Source organism: Coffea eugenioides, chromosome 4 (assembly GCF_003713205.1).
Source record: "Coffea eugenioides isolate CCC68of chromosome 4, Ceug_1.0, whole genome shotgun sequence".
Taxonomy (NCBI): Eukaryota; Viridiplantae; Streptophyta; class Magnoliopsida; order Gentianales; family Rubiaceae; genus Coffea; species Coffea eugenioides.
Window position 1 is genome coordinate 11742168 of NC_040038.1, and position 25212 is coordinate 11767379.

The 25212-nt window shown below is 34.8% G+C and overlaps 3 protein-coding genes and 1 pseudogene across 3 annotated transcripts; 2 read left to right on the top strand and 2 right to left on the bottom strand.

The window, feature by feature from the left end:
* Positions 1–12666: 12666 nt before the first annotated feature.
* LOC113768542 (1,4-dihydroxy-2-naphthoyl-CoA thioesterase 1-like) lies at positions 12667–16284 on the top strand. Its single transcript, XM_027312943.1, has 3 exons — positions 12667–12983; positions 13122–13313; positions 15944–16284. Exons 1-3 carry the CDS (start codon positions 12837–12839, stop codon positions 16085–16087), a joined length of 483 nt encoding a protein of 160 aa, XP_027168744.1. The 5' UTR covers positions 12667–12836; the 3' UTR covers positions 16088–16284.
* A 419-nt stretch (positions 16285–16703) lies between these two features.
* On the top strand, positions 16704–19401 carry LOC113769025 (annotated as a pseudogene).
* Positions 19402–20543: 1142 nt separating this feature from the next.
* LOC113767396 (PR5-like receptor kinase) lies at positions 20544–21683 on the bottom strand. Its single transcript, XM_027311477.1, has one exon. It carries the CDS (start codon positions 21550–21552, stop codon positions 20623–20625), a length of 930 nt encoding a protein of 309 aa, XP_027167278.1. The 5' UTR covers positions 21553–21683; the 3' UTR covers positions 20544–20622.
* A 1918-nt stretch (positions 21684–23601) lies between these two features.
* Positions 23602–24462, bottom strand: LOC113769026 (LEAF RUST 10 DISEASE-RESISTANCE LOCUS RECEPTOR-LIKE PROTEIN KINASE-like 1.2). The gene is made up of 2 exons (XM_027313514.1): positions 23712–24462; positions 23602–23627 (listed from the first exon to the last, which is right to left on the bottom strand). The coding sequence occupies exons 1-2, from the start codon at positions 24460–24462 to the stop codon at positions 23602–23604; spliced, it is 777 nt and encodes a 258-aa protein (XP_027169315.1).
* Between the last annotated feature and the right edge of the window lie 750 nt (positions 24463–25212).

A 25212-nucleotide genomic window follows, 5' to 3' on the forward strand; every position in this document is an offset into this window, starting at 1 on the left:
GGGATCCTCTATGCCACTATTCAATATCAAATTTGGTGCCAATTCCACTTATCACGTGATGGTATAAGAAATTTAAGTAAATAACACATGACAAATTAAATAAATATAACACTTGGCATAAATATAGAAGTGGCACTGAATTGCCATTGGAAAAGTGGCACTGAGGATCCCGTGTGCTGTTCAATGTCTTTTTCTTTGGTGAATCATCCCCTTTTCGGGCGGTTAACAATTTCAATACTTTCATTTACCAATTGAGAAATTGGATGACATAATAGCAGCTGAGAAAAAGGTAATTATCATCTAAGCCGTTTCAACCTTTAAAAACTTGGTAAAAAGTCTAGATGACCAAAAATGTTTCGTAAGATAATCTACCTAGGAAAAATAGAGCAGTAACATATTTTACAACTCATCTGAATTATGTTGGACTGAAAAGGATTAAACATAAACTTTTCTTGTCCATATAAGTCCATGCAAAATCAAATTGACATAGGGCCCACAAAATCAGCAACGCAAAAGCGTTGAAATGCTAATAGTCTGAAGCATCTTGTATGGTTTTATATTCTTTAAGTAATGGAAAGTCAATTGACAAGTAAAAAGGTCATTTTCGTAGAAATCTGGGGCAAAAAATGTCATGCCTCTACCTTACTTTAGTAGATTCACATGACAGGAAAATCATGCAGAAGATTTGCGAAATGGAAATAAGAATATTTATTATTCAAAAGAAGGGCAAAACTTTTGAGAAATTTGTGAAATGGAATATAAGTTACTATTCATCAATCGTAAATAATAGGCAAAAAACAAATTAACTTTTATGTATCCATACTAGTATACTTATATGCACATCGCACGTATATCCATATGGCCAAAACTTGGGTAGACCTGATTTTAAAAAATTCAATGACCCAAATTGTGCTACATCTTTTGATAAGATGGTGCGGCATAATCTAAACCACTGGATTTTTAAAAGCTGGATCTACCCAAATGTGAGCCAATCGATATATATAAGAAGTGAATATTTGATCATACATATGTGCATATATAGCAATTCAAAAATACACATCAAATATATCGCATAATTTATCAATGCACATATTTACATTCATTATGCTCGTTGATCCACATATGGTCATGTGTGCATATTTGTATTTATATATATAAATGAGAGGTTTCGAATTCGAATCCTTTCACTTATACTAAAAATATATATATTTATATACATTCATATGTGAATGTATATTAGATTTTATCAAAGTACACACATTTTTATCCTTTAAGGTGAACATTATTGTTCACCCAAGTGCACATTTGCTGTAACAGTAACCTAGTAATTTAGTAATAAATTTATTAGTTATTTTGTTCCATGACCTGTAACCCGGACGCCATTTACAATTTTTCCAAAGTTACACTAGGCTTATGAATATTGAATTTTCCTATTCCTAGTTTCCAAATTTGACCAAAATCTTTCATAGGAACTACATAATGAAACTTTATAGCTGAGTAACTCCAAAACTGCCCTTTTAAGTTTCTAGAAATTTGTTCTCATAATATTTTGCAAATGATAAATAAAATTTTTTCACAGTCCATTCCTATAAGTTGATGTATTCTTTTGTCTTTCTTCAGCATTCTTGTTATTTTATATTATACTTTGGATGCTTGATAGCTCAGTCATGTTTTTTCAATACTTCTTTAAGCGTTTGAGAAATTTGGATAATAAAACAATAGTTGAAAACAAATATTATCACGTAATTGTTTTCAACGTAGGACAAAGAAAGCGTTAAAATATTTTACAACTCTAACATTTTGATGCAGATATGCCCAGTTAGATTTGGACACATTTGAATTTATTTGGAACTTTCTATATTTCCATGGCCGATAAATTTAAACTGAAAGGGATTTAACACAAACTTGTTTTGTCCATATATTCTACACAGATCCAAATTGAAATCAGGTCCACAAAATCAGCAATGCAGAAGCATTAAAAGTTTGGAATATTTTTATGGTTTTATTCATTTTAAATTATCGAAAGTCAAGTGACAAGTGGGGAAATTTTTTTCAAGAAAAGTGAGGTCTCGTATCAATTTACTTTAGTAGATTCATATGACTTGAAGATCTTTCATAGGCATTGCACAGTCAATCAATTCTGATGGTGAATGGTTTGTTAGGATGGGTGTTGTTTTGGAAAATATTTTTGCTAAAAAATTTCTACATAATTTTTAGGGATAATTTCAGAAACCTCCCATAACGTTTCTGACAATTTCACTTAGCTCACCTAAGATTTGAAAAATTACACTTACCTCCCTTGATTTTATAGTTTTAGTAACAAAATCTTAAAATAATATTGACTCGGTCAAATTTTTAAATGAATACCCTAAAATGCCCTTGTGTAATGAGTTTTAATTTATTTTTTTGTACAATTATAAAGATTATCTAGTATAATTATAAGGAAAATGTGCCAAAATTTTTATGTCTATACCTACTAGTATTTGATAAACAACAATATTAATAATAATTTATCACTATGATAGGATACTTTTGACGGTATTTATTATAGATTAAATTTATAAGATAGAAAAGAAGATGTTGAAATAATTCATTTAAAGTTTATGAATTTTTTCGAGTAGTGTGATTATTATAATTTAGTAGTGATTTTGGACCATTTATTTTTTATTTATGGTTAATTTTAATACATAAAAAAAGATCAACAAAAACATTGGATTACATATAATTTAACTCATCAAAAAAATTACTAGTTTGACATTTGGTTACAATAAAAAATAGAGGTAATAGTGGTAGTTCTACAGTTTTATTGGTAAAAAATTTTAAAAAAAGGAATAAAAAGAAAAAAATAATTAAAAAAATAATTTTAAAAGTCATTCTACATATAACAAGGAAATTTCATTAAAATATTTAAGGGTAGTATTGTCATTTTAAATGACAAGGGAGGTATGTGTAATTTTTGAAAGTTGAGGGAGCTAAATGAAATTGTTAAAAACCTCAATGGAGGTTTCTGAAATTATCCCTAATTTTTGGAATCCCAACGGGCTGAATATCTGGCGGTGTTTTGCAAGCCATAAAAATTTATCACATTTTATCTCTATATTACACACATGAAAGAAAATTTTGTTAAGTATTTTTGTCTTTTATGTTATTTGAATTATACTTTTGATGTTTGATGGCTCAGTCATGTTAATCTATGGCAGAAGAATGCTACTGGTAACTGCTACTGCTAAATAAATTGAAAACTCGCTATTTCTCCATTCAAGACTGGTGTCATCATCTGTGGCCTATGAGCCTAAAATCAAAGTGGTCCAATTTGGGAAAACATAATATTGCAAAGTCTTCTACCAAGGGCGTTGAAGCTATGCATGTGTTGATTTATAGCAATTAAAAGGAAAGATGAGATGGATATGGTCCTTCTGAAAATTGTCCACAACTTCATTAATCAATTACTCTCATTGGAGTTGGCTTGATCCCTGTCAAATTGGCAAACTTCCACATAAATCCGTTTGAAAATGGTCATAAATCTTTTTTTTTCTTAATGGCAACCCAATTCACGGTAGAGGAACCACCCTTTTCAAAAGACTTTCTGAACGAAGAATTTAACTTCTCTCTAACTCTCCCGTTCTTCGACTTCTTTCTACTTTTTTTGCCTCATTTAAAAGATCTTCCCTCAGGGATGGAGACCATGACCATGGATTTCGTTTTAATTTTCTAATAAAGTCTTTTCTAAATTTTTTTATTGAGAGTTTTCTACTGCTCCTATGGATTTTTAGTGAGAATTTTCTGTTCATCTAGGGATTTCTATGGAGCGGGTTGGGGGGGAGGACTAGGGGGTGGAATCCCTAGATGAACAGGGATTTCTATGGATATACCAGATCTAGATGTACTGTTTATACAGCATTTATCACCCTCCTGGTCAATCTGATGTAATTGTAGCTTACTCCATTTGAATTATCCCCAAAACAAAACTGGATAACAAAAAAAAGAAGAAGAAAAATGCTACTCAATATGATATACGAGTGAATACGATATAAACAAAGATAAAGATAATTTACTTTCTTGATTTTAGAAATTTTTACATTTGCGTCTATCACTTAAGTATAACGTGATTGTTAATTACTTTTGTTTGTTGGTGAACTCACAAAAGAATATGGTAACCTTTCTAAAAAAAAAGACATATTTAAAGGGCAATATTCTTTGTTCATCCTTAACGTGTACATAAGATTTCTAGGGAGATTCAAACCCTCTGAACCATACTTCCACAAAAAAATCTCTGAACATATGACAAATCAGCATGTACCACTATTGATGTTTCCCTTTCTGCTTTTTACCTTTCATTTTCGTTTCTCCAGTAACAGCCTCCCCTTTCTGATTTTGGGTTGAGGACAATTTGCTCAAGTCTCCCCACCCACCGCCGTACTCTTTATAGGTATACAGCATTTGAGTAGATCTAGTCATTCAAAATTTGTCACGCCATCTTATCAATTCAAATATTGAAGATGTCACAAAATTTGAATTACTAAATCCACAAGATCGGTTCTACCCAAGTTTTTGCCCTACAACTGTATTTTCTAGGCATTTTTTCTCTGAAATGCACCATTGCTACTCTTAAAATCCGAATTAATTTAGGCAAAATCTATAATTTTAGCTCCCTAACAATTTTAGGTCATGATGGCTACGGACACTATTGCCGTGATTATAGCCTCTTCACGAAATTTTTGGAGGGTTTTCTGGGAAGTATGTCGAAGAAATATGGAGACTAGTAAGGGAAGAGGAAAGCCATAACTTAGAGAGCCCATTTAACGTAGCAGTCTAAGCTCATATGGGCTACATGATATGAGACCAAATCCATTGAATTTAGCATTCTAGACAGCCTTGACTAAAGCCCATGTTGGCACAACAGATCTTATCGTATTGACTTAATAGAAAGCAACTTCTTGGTCAATTTGAAAAAACACATTCGGATCCGGAGTGCAGCAAAGGCAGTCGATCAACTATCTGAATCTTAAACTATTAAAACTGGTGGAAAAACTACATGCTGCTGTAAAGAAAGAAAAACACCGTTGGATCCATTGGGCATTGGTTTAATAGCTATAAGAGTCCCTTGAAAACTCTCCCGTGCACTAAGTTGAGGATTCAAATCCCATCTAGTGCATCACACAAGAAGTACAGTGCTTTTTGTTCTTAAAAAGTCCCGAGAGTGCAATAGTATACTCATCTATTAGTTCACCCCTCAACTCTCATACAAGTCTCTTTAGACTTACATCTTTTAGACTAAGAGTAAGTGTAGGAGTAGGAATAGGAATAGGTTAAATAGTTGTTATTGCTGAATAAAAAAAGATGTAAAGAAAGAAAAAATTTTGTGCACGTCTTATTGACCTCTCTATTGTTAGTGCATACATAATTACACGCATGTGTATACATATTAATCCGGCAAATTGATTTAAAGAATTGGTCAACCACCTAATCCAGAAATGGACTCAAGGAGTCACTTGACTTGGAAGGCCATAGCTAGATTAAAAATTACACTTTATTAATTTATTTGGGGTGTAAACTTTAATTTGTTAATTCATATAATTAAATTAATGTAAAATTTACAATTATCCTGAAGTTGTAGAAGTTTACACTAATTTAATAAGAATTATACAAATCGATTTGAATTGAACAGAACTTTGTGAGGCCTCGGATCTGTGTGAAAAATAGGAGTAGCCTAACCTAAAGGGCTTGGGGGGACTGAAACCGAGGCTGTTGGGTGAGGAAGCTACTAAAGATCAGGGAAATCGAATTGGGATAGGATACTGAAGCAAAGATGCGGCGGAGAAGTGATCGATGGAAGATGGAAAGGCTGGAAAGATGGCAAAATCACTAGCTTGAAGGGTGAAATCTTCAAATTGAGTTAAAGCAGCTAAAGCAAACCATATTTTATACAAAAGTAAAGTAAAGGTCGTTATAAAATATAATTTACATTAAATGAGAAATTTCGAATTCGAGTCCTGTAATTTATATTCAAAAAAAAGCTTATAAGTTAACCTTTTAAATTATATCCTACCCAATAAGCCAAGATATCAGGAAAATAGGTAGAACCAGGGGATTTCAAGTAGTAATCATATACATTTGCTTTTCACCACCTTTTAAATTAAATCCTACCCAATAAGCCAGGATATATCTTACTATCATTACTTGATGATCACGTAGCATATAGATAAAACATGCGATTCCTTCTCGTTTATTTATGTAGTGTCAGGTGATGCAGATGAAGCATGTAATATATTGTCATTTCTCTAGTAATTTAAACACCATACTGCAGAGGCCCCGTCCTAGGTCGAGACACGTGGCAGCTCAGGAAGGCCAGAGCTGAGCTCGGACCTCAGGTCCATAGCAACCATCCTGAGGCACATCGCCGCTAGGGCTCCGAAGGGTTCCAGAGAACAATCCCGCGGAGGGCGGGAAGGATCCCCCTTAGCACGGGATTGAGACTATTATGGGCAGGTCCCGAAACGTACGGAGGTCGGACTTACCAGCAGGTATAAATGGTAACGCACATCCACTGCACAAGGTACGCTCACTACTGGCAAATTACCCCCGACTGTTTTACTCCTTATGAATTCCACTCACCGGAAGATTAACTTGACCGTCGGAGTGCCTTCGGGGACAACCTCGGGGTTCCCCTGCTAGTCATCCTATAGACATCTTCTCGTTTATTTTGCAGGGTTTGGACACGCTTTCCTCATCAGCACGCCGAGCTCAGTAGGTCAGCTCGGTCCGAGGAAGCTCAGCGCTTCTTCACATACCTTTCTGCTTCCTCGTACTGCCGCAGCCGCAGTCCCCACCGCCGCCAGTTGAACTAACAAACTAAGAGCTCTTTTATGGGTCCTCTTCGAGCATTCGGCATTGACATTGAACCAATCTCCCCAGACAAAGGGGCTGGCGAGCAGAGGAGCCTATGCGGCCTCCGGGAAGCGGAGGGTGGCCGGAATACAACTCAGCATTGACCATCTCAGGAGCGCTCAAGTAGGTGATCTTGACTTTGCTGAGGCTACTCCTCTCAGTCCAGACAATACTATTCAGGTGCTAGTGCTACCAGTGCTACTACTATTCTTGCCATGATCAGTATTTCCATTATGGTTTTTTCTTTTTTTCTTTTTCCGTTCTAAAACAATCCCACTATAGACTCTTTTTTTTTTTTTTTTTTTAGTATAAGTGGGAGATTTCGAATTTGAATCTCATTATAGACTTGATTATCTCTTTTTTCTTTCATTTTTTTTCCAGTAAATTGGAATATGTGATATGTTGCTTGACGAAACTCGCTAACATGTAGCTCTAAATGATTTTTCAATTCTAACTTATAAAGTTTTCTAAGGTGTACCTTATTGAGTTTCCCTAAATTTTTGACAAAAATCTCAAGTTTGTAGATGGTAGATACATTTTCTACTTTTGTTAGAGAAGTTCTGGAGGATATATTCGGATATAGTCTTCCTTTACTCGAGGTAGAAATACCAATTTTGGGATTTTTGGGGTCCCATGAGATGAGGCCCATTAGGTATTCCTTCAAAGCAAGGACGGACCTAGAGGCCGCTGTCCCTCAAGTCTTACAAATTGATGATTTTCTCCCCTAATCTTTTGAACTTTTAATATTATCCTTTATAAGTAAAAAATTTAAAAACTTTCTAACTCACTCCAAAGTATATATGGTGGGTGCACGGAACAAGCCCTCACAAAGTAAACGTTCTAGTTCTGTCATTGCTTCCAAGTCCAAACTGTCCTTAATTACTTAATCCCCTTTTCGTTTTTCAATAATTCCTGCAAAATGAATGCCTCAAAAAGATGTTATTGTGGTATTGGCTGCTAGTGTGGGAAGTGCACTTCTGGAAGACTAGTTCCTCAAGCTCAGAGAATAGGTCCTTGATGCTCCAAAGGATATCAAGCATGCCACTGCTAAGAGCAATACGTACAAGTAGTAGGGGTGCCAGTAGAATAGAGGATTCGTTTTGCTATTGAAAGGAATTTCTTCCTCCTTTTCCTTCAATATATATGTTTCATAATATCGTATTCAATAATTGGATCATTAATGTGTTTTAATTTTTGATACATAAATATATCATAATATTGTACCGAATATATGTTAAATATTTTATTTATGTACGTCATTTTTATATCGAATACAATAATATAATTTAATTATGCACTAAGTAACTAGAAAATACAATAATTAGACTGAGCCATACCTGACCTCAGCTACACTAGTGTAGCCCTCTCCCAGTGCGCGGCACATGAGAAACCTTAAGGGATGAAAATTCCGTGTTGGCATCAGAAGATCAATAAAATTCATGCCACTAATGGATGGCGGCAGCATGAACGAGGTGAAACAGTAGCGTTAGGCATGCCGCATGTGTCGGAGTGACAATTCTCCATGTGACCTGAAAATGCAATTCAAATCTAACACGAAACAGTAGCGTTAGACATGCCGCATGTCTAGGAGAGACAATTCTCCATGTGACCTGAAAATACAATTCAAATTTAACACGGAATTAGCGGGTATTTATTTGCTCTTCACGGGTTCGGATCAAAATCACATTAGACTCGAATAACCCGCGAAGCAAATAGGTCCAAATTAGGTCAAACACCGTTGACCCATTTGACTCATCTGATGTGTTTAATGTGTAAGTTTGCAATTTAATTTGATAAATTGAAGGCATAAAGTAAATAAAAAGAAAACTAACCAAGATTATGAATTAGTATTATGAGAGCGGGATCATGAATATTATGTGAAAGTAAGATATTTTATTTGTGAAAGTGTCGTGATTTTGTTTTTGTTCATGATTTTTTTTTGTACAAAAAGGAAAACCAAAAAATTACTACAAGTATCATATATGAAATCTAGGTTTGAGTTGTAATTTTCTATATTCTTATGGGAACTCCATTATAAAAAAGTCCACCATACTATCAAGGTGAGAATAAAACAAGAAAAGAAAGTTAAAACAAATACGTTATTCAGATCTGGTTCGAGTAACCTGTGAAATTAGTGAATCGTTTTCAGGTAAAAAATGTTGATTCATTTAAATTTTTTGGGTCGTATTCGAATTCACATATTACCCAGAATAACTAGGTCTCAACCTAACCTGCCAGCTAGTGAATTGTGACATGACCTGATTGCTACCCGTACACGGCATGTCCTACGTGAAAAACCAGAATTTCTTTTGGGCATGGAAAATAGGGAGAGTTTTCCTTTTTTTTTTTTTCCCATTTCCTTTGAACAAGAGAGAACTAGAGCAACCATCTGGACTAGCCTTCGTGATTAAACAGGTAGAATTCTAAATTTTACAGGATTACAATTGGGAATCTTTTAGGGTTTTCCAGTGAAAATTTTAAGGACGAATTGGATACATCATAAAATTATTACTCTATGTTGTTACAATATTGTTGCAACAATACTGAAGCCATAGATTATAAGTAAGACTTGTGCAATGTAGATTGAAGAGATACTTTCGCACATCGGCCAACTATTTAGTAGAACTTAATTTTCCTAATTAAAAAGTAGAAGTTATTGCATTAATTTCCCCTAAAAAAGTGAGTCATAATTATATGGACCTCCCAAAGTCATTACGATGGGGACCTCTATTTTCTGAGGTTAAAATTTTAGTGACCCTCTTCCAAAGCCAAGATCACATTTTAAAAACTAATCCAAATGCTCGATTAGCAAGAAATCTGTTGGAGTTGGAAGTCATTAACATGAAATTAAATAGGAAAAATTGGATAAAATCACTTCAAAAGCATTAGGGCCGTCCTTGTAATTCGGCCAAACCTGATGGGTTGTCAATGGAATTAATTACCCCTTTATTATTATTTTTTTTAACAAATGCTCGCCACAACAAGCAGCATACGCCTATTTTTGGAGGGTGCTTTCATTCAAAAAGCCCCTACAATTTTCAGTTTAAGATTTTTTTTTTTAAGGAATCTGAGATTAATTTGTCATAATGTGTTGGGGAGAATGGGTTGATCCCCACCGCTCAGCCTGCTAGACTAACGTGGACAATTACCCTTTATTTTAATGGAAGGCGGCTAAAGAAAACCATATTTTAATTCAAGTAAGGTAAAGGTGGTTAAAAGAAACAATTTCTAAGTTGACTCTTCAAATTAAGTCCCACATTATAAGCCAAGATCTTAGGAAAATCATTAGAAACAGAGAATTCAAGCAGTAAAGTAGCAATTGTTTTTTTTTTTTTAATCTTTTGACAAAATCTATGTGAAAAAGTCAATGTAAGATACCCTCATCCCAAAAAACAGATATGCAATCTGGAAAATTTTAGTGGTTAGAGAAGAATAAGCTCAAAGGGCGGGTAGGAGCAATGTATCAACTTATCAACCCTTTTTATTCTTCCTGCTCCAGTTCTTGCTTAAGACTTGAAAAGCAATTCTTGCATTTGAATTCTTGTTTCAATTCTACTTAGAAAGCCACAATTCAACAACCACAGGCTTGGTGGAGTGGGAGATCAAGGTTTCAAACCTTACTTCCCATCAATTATTACAATAAGTGATTTTTCTAAAAAATTCAAACGACCGTTTAGTCCTGTGATAATTCAGTCCCTACCTGTCTTTCATAAGTCCAGTTGAACCTCTTCTTAGATAAATTAGGATAGAGTAGGATATTGATAAAATAGCAACGAATGACAACAAAAAAAGCACAATTCAACGAAGAATTCATTGGGCCATGGTCAAAGAAAGGTACCAACTAGAAAGGTGCACAAGTCAGATATTTATGTGGGAAAAAAGATGGAGACGTAACTTGATCGAGGAATTTATCGACCATGGGCAGAAAACAAATGTAAATTATTGGAAAGGCTGCTAGGCTTGTTTCTTGGTAATCTAGAACTCACCAATATGTGAATTTAATAATATTCAACAATATTCTTTTGATGAAACACAAATATCCCTATTTAAATATCCTAGACTACTCACAAAAATGTAGAAAATTCAAACTGTATTGGAAAATCTTTTCATAGTACTATTGCCTTGTTTTTTTGGGGTCAAACTAGTACTTGCTTATTTGAATGGTAGAAGAAGTGGACAATTTGGTTTCCTAAAGGGAAAATAACCATTTTAATCCTTTAACTTTTTATTTATGCCGATTTAGTTCCTTAACTTTGTTTTAGCCTAATTTGGTCCTTTAGCTTAAATTTTGTATCCAATTAAATCCTTTTCCTGTGGCACCACCAATTAAAACATTTTTGGTCCAAATGTTTGACGGTAATATAGGAAGTACAAGTGAAGCCCAATATTAAAACAAAGAAAAATAGTTTTTCCATAACTTTGGAGAAGAAAAAGTAAATTTACTATTGAATCAAGGAGAAAAGTAGAAAGTTCTTGCAAAAACAAAACCTAGCAACAATTCGGTCATCTTCTTCGTAAACTCACAAAAAAACTTAGACAGATGAACTTAGAAGCACGACTATTTATATTCTTCATCAACTTCCATTAATCATCCATCACTCAAGAATAATTACACATTCTCTTTCTGTTTCTAAGCCTAATGGAGTCTCACAAACTTTCCAGCTCCACCACCATTCTAGGGCTTCTATGGTTGTAAAGGTTCACCACCACCTTCTCCACTACAGCCGCTCGCCTCCACCACCTCCATCTCTAGCGTGGCCACTTGATTTGGAACTACTCGACCCATAATTGAAGCCATTGGAGATGCTGCAAATTCTATTACCATCCCTTGTTACCTGCAAGTTCTACTACATTTTCATTACAGTAACTTGATTAAAATAAAAATGTATTAGATAAAGGAAAAATAATAGGGGAAAAGAAAAACTACTTAAATAAGGGGGAGAGAGAGAGAGAGAGAGAGAGAGAGATTCTAATAAGAAATGAAAGTGACAGACAACAATGATCTAGAATTGGGATTCGAATAATTTTGGGTTCTTCCAATGACTTAATCCCTGTTGTCGTCCTGCGTTTGGCTTTGTATGAGTAGTTATTGTACTCTTTGGAGTTTGGAAACATTACACTATGGGGATTGGCATTGATGGTAGGCATGTTCCAGTATTAGTTCTTCGAGAGGACCATGAATGATGTACTAGGAGTTACAAAAAAGGATGCCATTATATGCAAATTCAATGGAGCTGATGTCACCACAATTGCAGTAGAAGATGTGATAGTAGGCTAGCAGAAGTCGAGGAAGAAGTATAGGAGGCTTGAATAATCAAATAGCGGGCTTGCATTGAAGGTTTTGGAGCAGGGACGAGGAAGAGTTGAGGTGGTGGTGGTCGAGTAGGAGTGGATGCTGCTTTAGACTAGTACTCAATATTAAATCTTCCTTCATAATTAAATGAAAAGCTTGTTTTTCTCCTTTAACTGACTAAAACATTATTATTTTCTTCATTTCAGTATTGGCTTTGACTTGTAGTCCCAATATCACCCCAAGTGGACAGTGACCTTTGTGCCGGAAATGTTTCAATTGGTAGTGCCACCGTAAAAAGGATTTAATTGGATACAAAATTTAAATTAAAGGACTTAAGTAGGCTACAACAAAGTTAAGGGATTAGATTGACATAAGTATAAAGTTGAAGGATTAAAATGGCCATTTTCCCTTTCCTAAATTGAAAGCCTAAGAGTACTATAAAGACTAGAGACGTTTGAACCATGAAAAGTGAGTTCCACCTGAAATCAGTTTATTGGTTTATCTGAATCACTTCCAACTCTCTTCATAGCAGTTCTTATTTGAATAGTACAAGAAGTAGACAATTTTGGGTTCCTAAATTCAAACTTGATTACGACTATAAAGATAAAGCTTAGTAGTTGTTAGTTACTGTAGTCATACGAGGGTGCAGAAAACCATGATGTCGCCGCCGCGGCCACCGCCAATTGAATTGACAAAGGAACAGCTCTTGGATGGTCCGCTTAAAGCATTTGGATTTGAGCTTGATCTCATCTCGCCGGAAAAAGTTACTGGGCGCCTTGTGGTCACTCCCAATTGCTGTCAGGTTAATTAACTTTGTGTTCTCTCATGTTTTAGTCTAATGATTTCTTGGTTTGTGGGTTTTTTTAAGTGGAAAAGAATGTGTAAATTGAAATGGGCTTGTACTAATTTTCTCAACAACTAATGGGAAATGAATGAGCAGCCATTTAAGGTGTTGCATGGAGGGGTGTCAGCATTAATAGCGGAGGGGTTGGGAAGCATCGGAGCTTATACGGCCTCCGGCAGGCGGAGGGTGGCCGGAATACAACTGAGTATTAACCACCACAAGAGTGCTCAAGTAGGTGATCTTTTGTTTGCTGAGGCAACTCCTCTCAGTACTGGCAAAATTATTCAGGTACTACTATTACTAGTCCTCAACTACTTTTCTTGCCACAAGATCGATAGTGATTTCCAATGTGGTCTCTTGTTTTTTCTTTCTATTTTACCACTACTTTTCTTGCCACAAGATCGATAGTGATTTCCAATGTGGTCTCTTGTTTTTTCTTTCTATTTTACCACTTGAAAAACAAAGCCAGTAATTAGGCTTGGCTTTCTTGTTTTTTCATTATATGTTTGTTTGTTCCCTTTTATTAACCACAAATCAGAATTATAAGTTTGTTTCAAGAGAAGTCATTATCATCTGGACCTTGCTGATAAGTCCTACTCATATTGTCACAACTCTCCTTTTCCGGTCAACTTGTAGAGTATTTTAAGGTTAATCTTATTTTTTCCAGATTTTTATTGAAGAATTTCAAGTTTTGCAGCAGATAGTAGTGTACTTTTTGGTAGATTTTTTTAATTTTGTTAGAGAAATTTCTCTAAAAAATAAAGTAAATCTATAGTGAAATGTTGGGGGAGCGCATATTGAACTTGTAGAGGATCTATTTAAACATGGTCTTGCACTCTTGCTATATGTAAACTACAAAAATCGTAGTCTTTTTGGGTGCCCATGAGGCCCATTTGGGACCCATTGTAGGTCCAAATCCCCCTTAAGGACTACAATGTGTGTTCTGCAAAGGGAGGCCAAGGTTAGAGGGGAAGAAAATAAGTGGCTAAGTGAATTGACTTCAGCCAAGTAAGTACTTAGTAAGTAATTAATCTTATTTAATGATTAGTCATAGACCAAATTTGCCACTTAAAATTCAGTTTAAAACTCTAGCTTGAACTTCTTTTGCAAAGTGAAACATACGATGTCTAATGGAAGTTGTGCTGGACTATTACAAAGGTAGGTGCTACTTTAAGGATGATATTACACTTTCAGAGCTCTTAACTATTCTCGGTTCTTCAGTAAATGTAGCCTTGCCATAACCAGTAACTCCAGCAAATTTCTCTCCATCTAAGCTTACTCTTGATTCTTGCAAGCAGCGGCTTCAAATTTATGCATAGTTGTAATCGACAATGATGAAGGATGGTATTAAGTTGTACCATTGCTGCTAATACTTGGACGAATTTACTTTGATGTATTAGTAGTTTTACCCTGAGATATGTCTATGAACAAAAACTGTTGTGCGTGTGAGCGTGCGCATGTCTGTGATGATTGTTTCATTAAAATTACCTAGTGGGAGAGTAATATCTGATGAGAATTAAGTACGGATGAACATTGAAAGGGAAAGATATATTGTTCTTGCTTCTGTTTGCATTATATAGGCTTATAGTATTTTACTCCAGTGGTTGTACAATCCATGACAGATTCTATGTAAACTTTTTACATTGCTTCAAAGTAACTTCTTAAAGACTCCACTTCTCGCGGAAAAAAAAAAAAACTTAAAGACTGTACATCATCTCTCCTTCCCTGTTATATCTTTCCTGTTCCTCTTGCTTTGTTGAATCTTGTGATTGTACTCGGTGGTAACAGAAATTGACAGGATTTAGAGGCCTTTAGTAGACATATAAAGACTGCTACAGAGGCTACGTCTTTTGCCCCTTTCAGATAATTGAAACTTGAAAGATTGTGTGAAGTTTTAGACATCATCATGTCACCTCTTTACAGGAATCAATCCGACAAGTTAGTCTCTTATTTTGACCAAAGTAATGCATACAGCTTGCCTTGTAGTACTAATGATGGTTCCTCTTATCATCCATTTTTTGTTGATTAAATTTGTGAGCTTCCATAGATCTTCTGATCGCAATAAGCTGCTTACAAGTACCTGGTATTTTTGAAGAACATCTTGATTAACTCCTCTAAGTGTAGTTTGTTTGTTTGGCATTAGGTGGTAATCTACATGAGTTCTCACCTGCTAGAATGCAAATCACTTTTGAGTGTTCTGTTACTTTAGGATAAGATTTGAGCAGAATTTGACTTAATCAGTTAACAAACTACATCCTGTTACATCTAAACATTCATACTATAACAGTTCACAAATAGATATCAATGCAACATCTTAGAAACTCGACCTCTCCCTCCCCACTAAACCTCAATCCTCTTCCTTTTGCTTTATTGAATCTTGCAACTCTTCTTTTTGGTAACAGAAACTGACATGATTTAAATGCCTTTACCAAATAGATACATGCATGGGACTGCCAGCGCAATGTCTTCCTCCTTTCAGATAGTTGAAAGATAGCATCTGAAATGTTCTGCAATCGTCAAATTACCTCTCTGTAGGAATCAATTGTGCATCTCTGTGTCTTGTTTACAAAGGAGTAATGCTTAGAACTTGCCTTGCAGCGCTAATGAATGGCTCATGTTGTCTGCAACATTTTATGAATTGTTTTTGTGTGTTGCCGTAGAAAATTCAAAATCCTGCAGATAAGTACCTTATTATGTCTGAAGAACTCCTTGATTGTCTCTTAACCATAGTTTGTCAGTAGGTAATAATCTGCATGAGTTCTCACTTGCCAGAACGAATTACTTTAGTGTTCTGTTATTCTAGGATGAGACTTGAGCAGGATTGAATCACACACTTAACAAGATTCACCCTATACTCTCTAAACATGCATACTGCAACAAATATGAAAAGCAAAATCTTATTGTGGTATTGGGTGCAGGTCTGGGAAGTGCATTTGTGGAAAACTGGTTCCTCAAGCTCAGAGAATAGGTCCTTGATGGCATCATCCAAGCTTACACTTGTATGCAACCTTGCAGAAAATACCAAAGATGCTCAAAAGTATGTCAAGCATGCCAAGTTGTGACTCTTTTGTGGTCATACTGTCTAGAATCAATTATCAACAATGCATAAGTATTGGAATTATGTAGAGTTATGCAAAACCTTTTCTCTTTTTTTTTTTCGGGTATTTTGCATAATACAAAGTGATGGTCCTTTACACGTAGTTCAGTTTGTCCCAAAATGTTTGTCAAATAAATATCACTTAAATGTATGGTATTGAGCTCTCTCATTTATCGGATAATTTTACGAGAAATTATGCTTTTACACTAGCATTGCTTCTTATTTTATTAACACAAGCCTACTTTTTGACCATGTAAATACTGTGTCCAGACTGGACGATGCATCATCTTCTAAGGAACTTGATTTCTAAGTATCCCAATCCCCTTATCAAACTAGAAGAAGTGGTGATGATGTAACCTGCCAGGACTAGGAAAGATTGTGTGCCTTGGTCGAACTTAAAATTAAAAGGTACATGTGTGTAGCCTTAGAGGTAAAATAATGGGGTGCATAGCTTAAAATTAAATTGATGGTGTATGACAAAATATACACAAAAATCTAGTCAAACCTGCTTTGATCACGTCATGAATGATAGGAATTATATGCATTTGGATACAAGATTATTTGAAATATTATTCGAAATAATGATAGTGGTAATATTTATGATATGATATATCTGATATTATTCGAAAAATTTGATGTCTTGTTTAAAGGCAGTGGTACTTGCAATTGCCAGAGGATAATAATTTAAATTTAGACTTATTTGTCTCTTGTAAATGGCTCATCAGTTGAAAGCGCAAGGTATTGCCGGCCTTTGAATTATACATTTGATACAACTCTTTCTTGTTCTGTTTGCCATTGGACTCTTAACTAGAATTATACATTTGACTGAATAATCCTAGAATTTCATTCCATGCTTAGTCTCCTAGCTTTAATAGCTCAAAGCCATATATGATGCCACATTTCATTTGACTGCATTAGCTAGAAGGAGAACCAAATGGTTTTGCCACCACCTTCATCTTCATTAGCATCAAGAGTATCAGAGAGATTATAAATGATCCTGCAGCACCATTTGGCTTTGAGATTGAACATGTGTCGCCTCATAAAATCAGTGGCCGCCTTCAAGCCACGCCCATTTGTTGTTAGGTTCACTGCAAATTCGGTTAAATTTGATATTAGCCATTTTTCTTGATGCAAAAAAGGATCATGATTAGAACTGTTGGAATCTGTACTTCATTGGGATGATATTCATCAGGAATATAGACTGTGATAGAAAAGGTAAGGAAAATGTTTCTAAAAACAATCAAAAACTTAGTGGGCAGTTGACTATTTTGTTCCCTTTACTTTTCTTTTCTTTTTTTTTTGGGGGGGGGGGGGGTGCTAATTTTTACGAATGGGGATCAAATGTCCTTTTGACAAAAAAAAATGCGATCAAATGCAGCAAGGGAAACCCCTAATTCCAAGCATAGCTCCAGATTTTGCTGAAGCCTAGGTAAAGGGCTCCATCCTAGCACAATGCTGCAAATCTCTCTAATTACTTGATTGCTGACAGCAGTGGGAGAAATTTGAAGGCTACTAAATATCTTCAGGTTCCTACCTCTCCGGACAGCATAAAGTGTAGCAGCAAAAGCTACACGTTTCACACAAGAAGCAAACATCCTTTGAGAGCCATGGTTGACCATCCATTGTAGCTCCTCAGTCTAGCCTCTAGGATCTCTATTTATCTTGCATTTCCTCAGTACACACGACCAAACCGAGGCTGAAAAAGGACACAGAAAAAACAAGTGTTCAATGGATTCATAACTACGTTTTTTAACTCGGATCAGACCGGTCAGTCTGACCGATTGAACTAGAAACTGATCAAGTATTCGGTTTGAGTTATCCTAAAAATCGGATAGATAGAAACTTGGTCAAATCAGGTCAAAACATCGGGTTTGATCGGGTTTGACTGGAAGAATCAGTTTGGTGTGAAAGTTTAATATTATGTTTTGATCCCTAGGTTGTTAAAAATTATTAATATATCTCAAATATTTCATACTTTATAGATGTTGTTCTAAAGTTTGGTGTTATTTTTCAATCAAATCCATACTTTTCTAAACTTATTAATATTCATTGAATAATATAAATTGCTAATTGATCGTTCTGGTTCCTTTAGATTAGTTGTTTTTGGGAGTGTTTTTGAAAAATTTTACTATAGCAGTGTATATGAAAAATTTTTACTATAATTTTTTTTAAGTATATTGTATGGATGAGATGTTTTTTTGAGTTATTGTGTATTACTGTAGCATTGTATTTGAAAAATTTATTTTTGAAAAAATGGCTAATCCAAACGGGTATTTTCTTGTTAAATATGTTTGAAACATCAAATATATATATATATATATGAATATATCTTTATTAATATTAACATGCTCTTAGATATTTTACATACCATATTTTAATTTTTACATAATTTTTATTTATAACGTCATCCAGTTCAACCCCGATCGAATCCATTAACCCTGACTTCGGAGCTCGGTCGAGTCGATATCCGGTCCGAGCCTAAAAACATAGTAGCAGAACACAGAGTGCAGTAGAGGTCCACTGGCATCCCTCATGCTAGTAGTCTATCCTTCGTTGATAACCTATCTTGACACGCCAACCACAGAATAAAGAAAAATGAAAAATGAAAAAGTAATTTGGATCATATGTGTTTAGATTTTTTGAAGAAAAATTATATTGTAGAAACAATATACTATTGCGATGTTTGGATTGTAAGAACCCGTTTAAAAAACGTAAATTTGAGAATATATACTGCAGAAAAATATGCTGAAGCGATGAGAAAAAAGTTTGAATTTCTTCTACAGCCGTTCGAGGTATTGCATGGAGGGGTGTCAGCGTTGACAGCCGAGGGACTGGCGAGCCTGGGAGCCTGCTTAGCCAACGGGAGACGGAGGATTGCAGGAATTCAACTCAGCATTAGCCATCTCAATAGTGCACAGATTGGTGACTTGGTTCTTGCTGAGGCAACCTCTATCAGTGTTGGCAAAACTATTCAGGTACTTTACTACCATTTTTTTTTCTTGACTTGATGCACGAAATGTATTTTAAATTTTGTCACAATTATTGTTAGGTATTAACTTGTTACACTTGATGTCCTTGGCATGATTACTACGAAATTAAAGATGTTAATTGTAATTATAAATTACTTGGTGCAGGTATGGGAAGTGATGTTCTGGAAGACTAATTCCTCAAACTCTTGAGAACAAAGCTTTGATAGCATCATCAAGAGTTACAATTATGTGCAAAGTTTCAGAAAATGCTAAAGATGGCGATGTAACTCTTAAGCTTGCAAAATTATGAGTTATACTTGCCTTGAACCAACAATAAAACCAGATATTATGCCAATTTATGCAGATGCAGTGTGTACATTTTATATTTTCTTTGTATGTAGTAGAATTGACTAAAGTTGGTACTTAACTAAAGTGAAAACCTACCTCAAAAACTATTTTTTGAAATAGATATTGAATATTGAAGATGGTCAAGCATACCAAGTAAGATTGCCTTAAAATTCTCACATGAGGTGAACTCTATCTTGCTTTACTTTATAATATACGAGTTATATTCATGTTTGTCTTACCATGTAATATATGAGTTATATTCATGTTTGTTAATATTTGTTTGGAACTAGTTTGAACTCAAACAATTTTATTGAAATCAAAGCTAAAACTAAGCAAGCTCAAACTCAATTAGAGGCTTCAATACACTTCCAATCGTAAACATTAGGGTAGATTTCGAAACCATTGCTATATCCGGTGGTCAGCGGTGAGGTGCAGTTCAAAACTTGGGGTTCATTTATTTATTTTTGCACTAGGTCAACACTAATCAAAAATTTGGGAGAGCCCAATTGAGGGGTTAAAGCCTAAAGGGGAAGAAATCTATCTCTTGGCCATAGAAGTGTACTACTCGGCCCTTTATATTTTTTAACCCAAAGGGATTCAAAAGTTCTCCTTTATATGCACTAGGCAGAATTTGAACTCTACCCTAACCTAGTGCACAGCAGAACCTATGAGACTCTTTCTAATTCTAACCAACCTACCTGAAGCGAGTTTGTTAGTCTTTTTTTTTTTGGGGGGTCATGATTCTGATTAATTAGCAGAAAAATGGAGCTTCATCAGATGATGCCGCAAGGCCACAGGTCAATTTCGGTTGTCTAGTTTTGCCGTTATAAAATTTAGTTAGGTACTGCAAATAGAAGAGTCCTGCCTTTTTGTTTCACCTTCTTCCTTATTCCTTCTTTATATGCCCTACAAATTTCATAGAGTTCATACCGAGTGATATGAAAAAAGATGCCTCGCAAATTTTAATTGACAGAAAAATGATAGAAGCATCACTTAGTTCAAATGGAGAGAGATGTAAGAATTAATTAGAATGCGTATCTATGTCTTTTGTTTTGGTCTTTACCAGATTGATGGAAATTTCATATATAAGCCAAATTGTCAGGGACGAGTAAAATATATGCAACAAGCTGAAATTCAGAGCGGAAATTAGAGAATGGAAAGAAGAGCTTTGAATGCTGTTGCATCATGACTCAGCTATTGTAATGGAAGCTGCCTCTGGTGATCTTGAAGGAGAACCAAAGAAGGGTTTTGGAGGGATCTCCAAGGCCTCCAAGCTACCTTCCAGCATTTCTATCACCTTGCTTACTGCTGGTCTTTGCGATGGATCAGCCTGTATGCACCATAAACCCACTAGGACCATCTTTCTTGCAATTTCATCTTCTTCAGGAGTCATTACACCTTTCAATTTGAAGTCCTTTTCAAGTATGATATGCTGATACGCCCAGTGAGGAAAGTATATTTCACTTGTATGACTTGCTTTAACACTGACGTTCTTTCTTCCTCCAACCATTTCCATAAGCATCATTCCATAGCTGTAGACATCGGACTTGGGCGAAACAACTCCAAAGTTTCTACAGATTACTTCTGGGGCAATATAACCAACCGTTCCCCTCGCTTCTAGCATTGACACGACACTTTCTTTCCTGGAGCACAGCTTTGCCAAACCAAAATCAGAAATTTTAGGACAATAGTCGTCATCAAGAAGTATATTGTGAGGTTTAATGTCAAAGTGCAAAATCCGCATGGTGCACCCTCTATGCAGGTATTGAAGTCCTCGAGCTATCCCCAATGCAATTTGATAAAGTTTTACCCATCCCAGGTGACCATCAGTCTTTGACGTTGTTTCACCATGTACATATCTCTCCAAAGATCCATTAGGCATGAATTCATAGATGAGAGCCCTTTTCTGACCTTCAAAGCAGAATCCTAATAAAGCAACAATGTTAACATGGGATGTTCTGCTAATGCTTGCGACCTCATTGATGAATTCCTCTCCACTTCCTTTGGATGTATTCAGAATCTTTACTGCAACAGGACGGCCGGCAAAAAGATTTCCTTTGTAAACTTTCCCATATCCACCTTCGCCGAGTTTATCTTTAAAGGAGTTAGTCATTCTCTTGATATCGGAATAGCTGTATCTTCTTGGGGCAAGGGATCCATATTGCTTGATGGCGGCTTCAAGGATCAGATTTTCTTTTGATGTCTTCTTAAATAATAGTAAGATGGACCTATAAGCTGGTTTCTTGTTTATGATGCGGTGAATTACTACAGAGATGATTATTATTGTTGTCAGTAGTACTCCTGCTGCTGAAATTCCTGTAATATTATTTTCGCATAAAAGAAAAACATCACTTGAATACAGAATCACTTAATCATAATCATCATTAATAGAACTAAATTATGGAGAATATTATCATACCTATTACTTTTCTCAGTCTTTGTGAACGATTCTTTCCTGCAGAATAACCACCGTATCAACAGAAATATGAATCAGATGAGGAAATAGTTTTTCACTACTTTGCACTTTCTCCCCTTCCATATTTGGCAGTTCACATTACAAAATAATTCCAGCTTGTCAGGTTAATTTCGCTATAGCGTACTTTCGATGGTATAGGAATAAAACTATCTAATTATGCAAATGCGGAAATTCTTCTTAAGATAAAAGAAAATCAATTGAACCTAAGAGAATTGCCAGGAAAGTTACACAACAGGCAGGCATATTGGAAATAAATCATTTTGACTAGCTCCGACACATTCGGCAGGGTTCAGGGTTAAGAATTAAGTCCATAAGGTTTGGTATAGCAACAAAAGGATTGATTTGATTAGTGATGTCAGTATTGACCATGCAGTATACTAGGGTGAGCAAACGGTACAAATTCGGTAATTCGATTAGTTGAATTCAGTGAATTCGGTTATTTGACTTATAGAAATCTAAACCGCTTTCAATTTCGAATTGGCTATAACCGAATTTATTTCACAACCGATTTCGAATTCGGAAATGGTAATGAATTCGGTTAACCGAATTCATTTATAAAAAAAAACTGATTTTTAAAAATTATTACTGATTTGATCCCCAAATTTATTCATAATTTAACACATTACTTATGTTCTAATCATTTTGTATTTTAATTTAATTGGCATTTATTTGATCACTTATACCTAGAATCCTTAGTCTATGATTTAAGGAATACATAAAAAGTGATTAATTTAAACTAGAATAAACCTTAGACTGTACAATGATTAGTGATAATTTATGAATTTATAATTTACAATGATTAAGACAAAGTAATATTAGTTACAAACTTACAAATTACAATGATTAGTGATAAGTTATATTAGTTACAAACTTATAATTTATTTCAAATCAAAATAAAACTTATTTACTTACATATGTTATTGTGAAATTCAATACACTAATACATTAATTTGCAACTCATATGCATTCACTTATACTGCTTAGTTGTCTTGTCATACTTAAAACCTTAAGATTAGTTAATAGAGAATATGAATTTTAATATTAAATATGTAATGTAAATTTAGAGTATACTAATACTTGCAAGTTACAGGTTATGCATTCAAATATTCAATAATTCAAACATGAATGATGTATCAAATTACCAATATCTAAATTCTAATTACTAATTATGTTTATTGTTTAATATTTAGTATTATACATATATGTATTAATTATTATCTAATTCTAGTCATGTTACTCATGTATAAAATAATAAGCATTATAGTTATGTTATATTGTTATGTATTACTGTATATTTGTATTATTATAGTCATATAACAATTAAAAAATACTAAAATAATATATTGTACATTATTATATATTATAAGTACATGATAATACCATATACTAACAATTATTAATAGCATTTATCTATATAATATAATAATATATTAGTAGTATATACTAATACTAAATAGCATTTATCTATATATTATATAATTTTATAAACTAATTTGGTATTCGAATGCGGTAATGCGGTATCCTATTTCATTTTACCGAATTTGAATGCGAAATCGGTTATTACCAAATTCATAATTTCATTACCTATTTCATACCGTATTAGAATTTGGTACGTACCGAATTTGTACTAAATTATCAAATACCCGATTTCAAATTATCAAATTAAATTTGAATTCGGTTATGAATTCAGTATGTACCGAATTTGCTCACCCCTACAGTACACATGTATCAGCAATCATACTTGTAAGGAATGTGCAAAAGATTTTCTATTGAATGCAAAACTCTACTCTGCTTACCTTCATCACAGGTTTTTAGGTGTTTATGGTCATCACAGTAGCACACAAATTCATTGTCATAAGAACCGCACTCCCCTCCACCACTCCTGCAGTTGCTGCAACTGTCTCCATCCCACTGCAGAACGAATCCTTTCTTCAATACATCGGTATAATTCATGCTTAACAATCTTTTCAGGGAATCAATAGTTACTGGTGCACTAATTGGAGGTTGACATGACTGTTCCGAATGGTTCCTGCCGTCCAGGAGTTCGGTATGAAAAACAGCAAAAGCATGATGGCTAACATTACTGGCACAATCCACAGCATATGTCTCTTCTTGATACGGCTCAGTGCAATTGTAGAAGAAGAAAAGGTCCACGATTTCAGGGCCGTAGCTGAATGGAGTTCCTCCGGTGCTAAAATTATGTTGAGGGGTTGGACATCTATTACCAACATCATACAACTCAGCTTGAGATAGCAAAAGGGAATTATTCATGTAAAATATATCCCTGATGATATAATCATCATCAGAGATCTTTAAGATGGGGTTCTTGTCCCTGCAGGTGATATTGAACGTTGGTGAGCCACAATATGACTCTTGCCTGCCTGGAATCCAAAAGGGATACACTATGTTCAATCCGTTCCCACAGCTCTGAGGCATGCAATCGCTTGAATTTGTGTAAAAGCATACAATTCCATCCACCAAGATAGTGAAGAGAATGGCTGTAATTTGAATATGATGATAAATCTTGTACAACAATTTGTGATCCATTACTGTGGAAAGAAAGAAAATAGCAGAAGAGAGCTAAGGGATGAAAGGCACTGGTCACTGGTGTAAGGAACCTATATTGGCATCACAATTAAAAGAATAGCTGGAATTGAGAGGTCTACCTTTGGTCTGGCGCGTCTCAATATTTGGATTTGACATTTGGTCTTCAGAGTAAAAAGACAAATTTACCGGACTTGAAGTGAAAACGCGTTGAAAACAGACCAGTATCACCATGCAGATACATGTTGCCGTTTCACCCACGAAAAAAAAAGGACCACCATGCAGATACATTTTAGGCTGAAAATTTGTTATTGTTTTGGACTAGACTAGCCACAAAAATACTAGCTGATGCAAGCATGAAGGATATTCAATCTTAGCACTTTAAATTCCTATCCTTCATCTCACTAAATCTGAGTTGGAAAATTCTTTCGAGTAAAAGTGTACATGATGCTAGCAAGGTTTTGTGTTGGCATAATTGCATAATTGAAATCAACTTCATAAGTATTAAAGTTTCCTAATTGTAATTCAGACGTTCTTGTTCTTGTCAAATTTTAGTGGTTTACTGATTTAAAGTATAGAGCAATTATTTAGTAGTTTCTTGTCTTAATAGTTTCTAAATTATCAAGTCTTATGTACTATATATAGGGTGTTTTAGTAGTGTTAGAGTGAGAAGAAAATTATGAAAGACCAATGAAATTAAGTCTTGATTATTTATAAAGTGGCTAGATTTCATGCCAGTCTCAATATGTGAGT

What these genes read in the sequence shown, in the direction of transcription:
- LOC113768542 (XM_027312943.1), top strand. Translation starts at nt 12,837, where the DNA reads ATGATGTCGCCGCCGCGGCCACCGCCAATTGAATTGACAAAGGAACAG. An exon ending in TCACTCCCAATTGCTGTCAG is followed by an intron (nt 12,984 to 13,121) that starts GTTAATTAACTT and finishes ATGAATGAGCAG; the next exon opens with CCATTTAAGGTGTTGCATGG. An exon ending in GTACTGGCAAAATTATTCAG is followed by an intron (nt 13,314 to 15,943) that starts GTACTACTATTA and finishes TATTGGGTGCAG; the next exon opens with GTCTGGGAAGTGCATTTGTG.
- LOC113767396 (XM_027311477.1), bottom strand. Translation starts at nt 21,552, where the DNA reads ATGACTAACTCCTTTAAAGATAAACTCGGCGAAGGTGGATATGGGAAA.
- LOC113769026 (XM_027313514.1), bottom strand. Translation starts at nt 24,462, where the DNA reads ATGGATCACAAATTGTTGTACAAGATTTATCATCATATTCAAATTACA. An exon ending in CCTAAAAACCTGTGATGAAG is followed by an intron (nt 23,628 to 23,711) that starts GTAAGCAGAGTA and finishes TGTGTACTGTAG; the next exon opens with GGGTGAGCAAATTCGGTACA.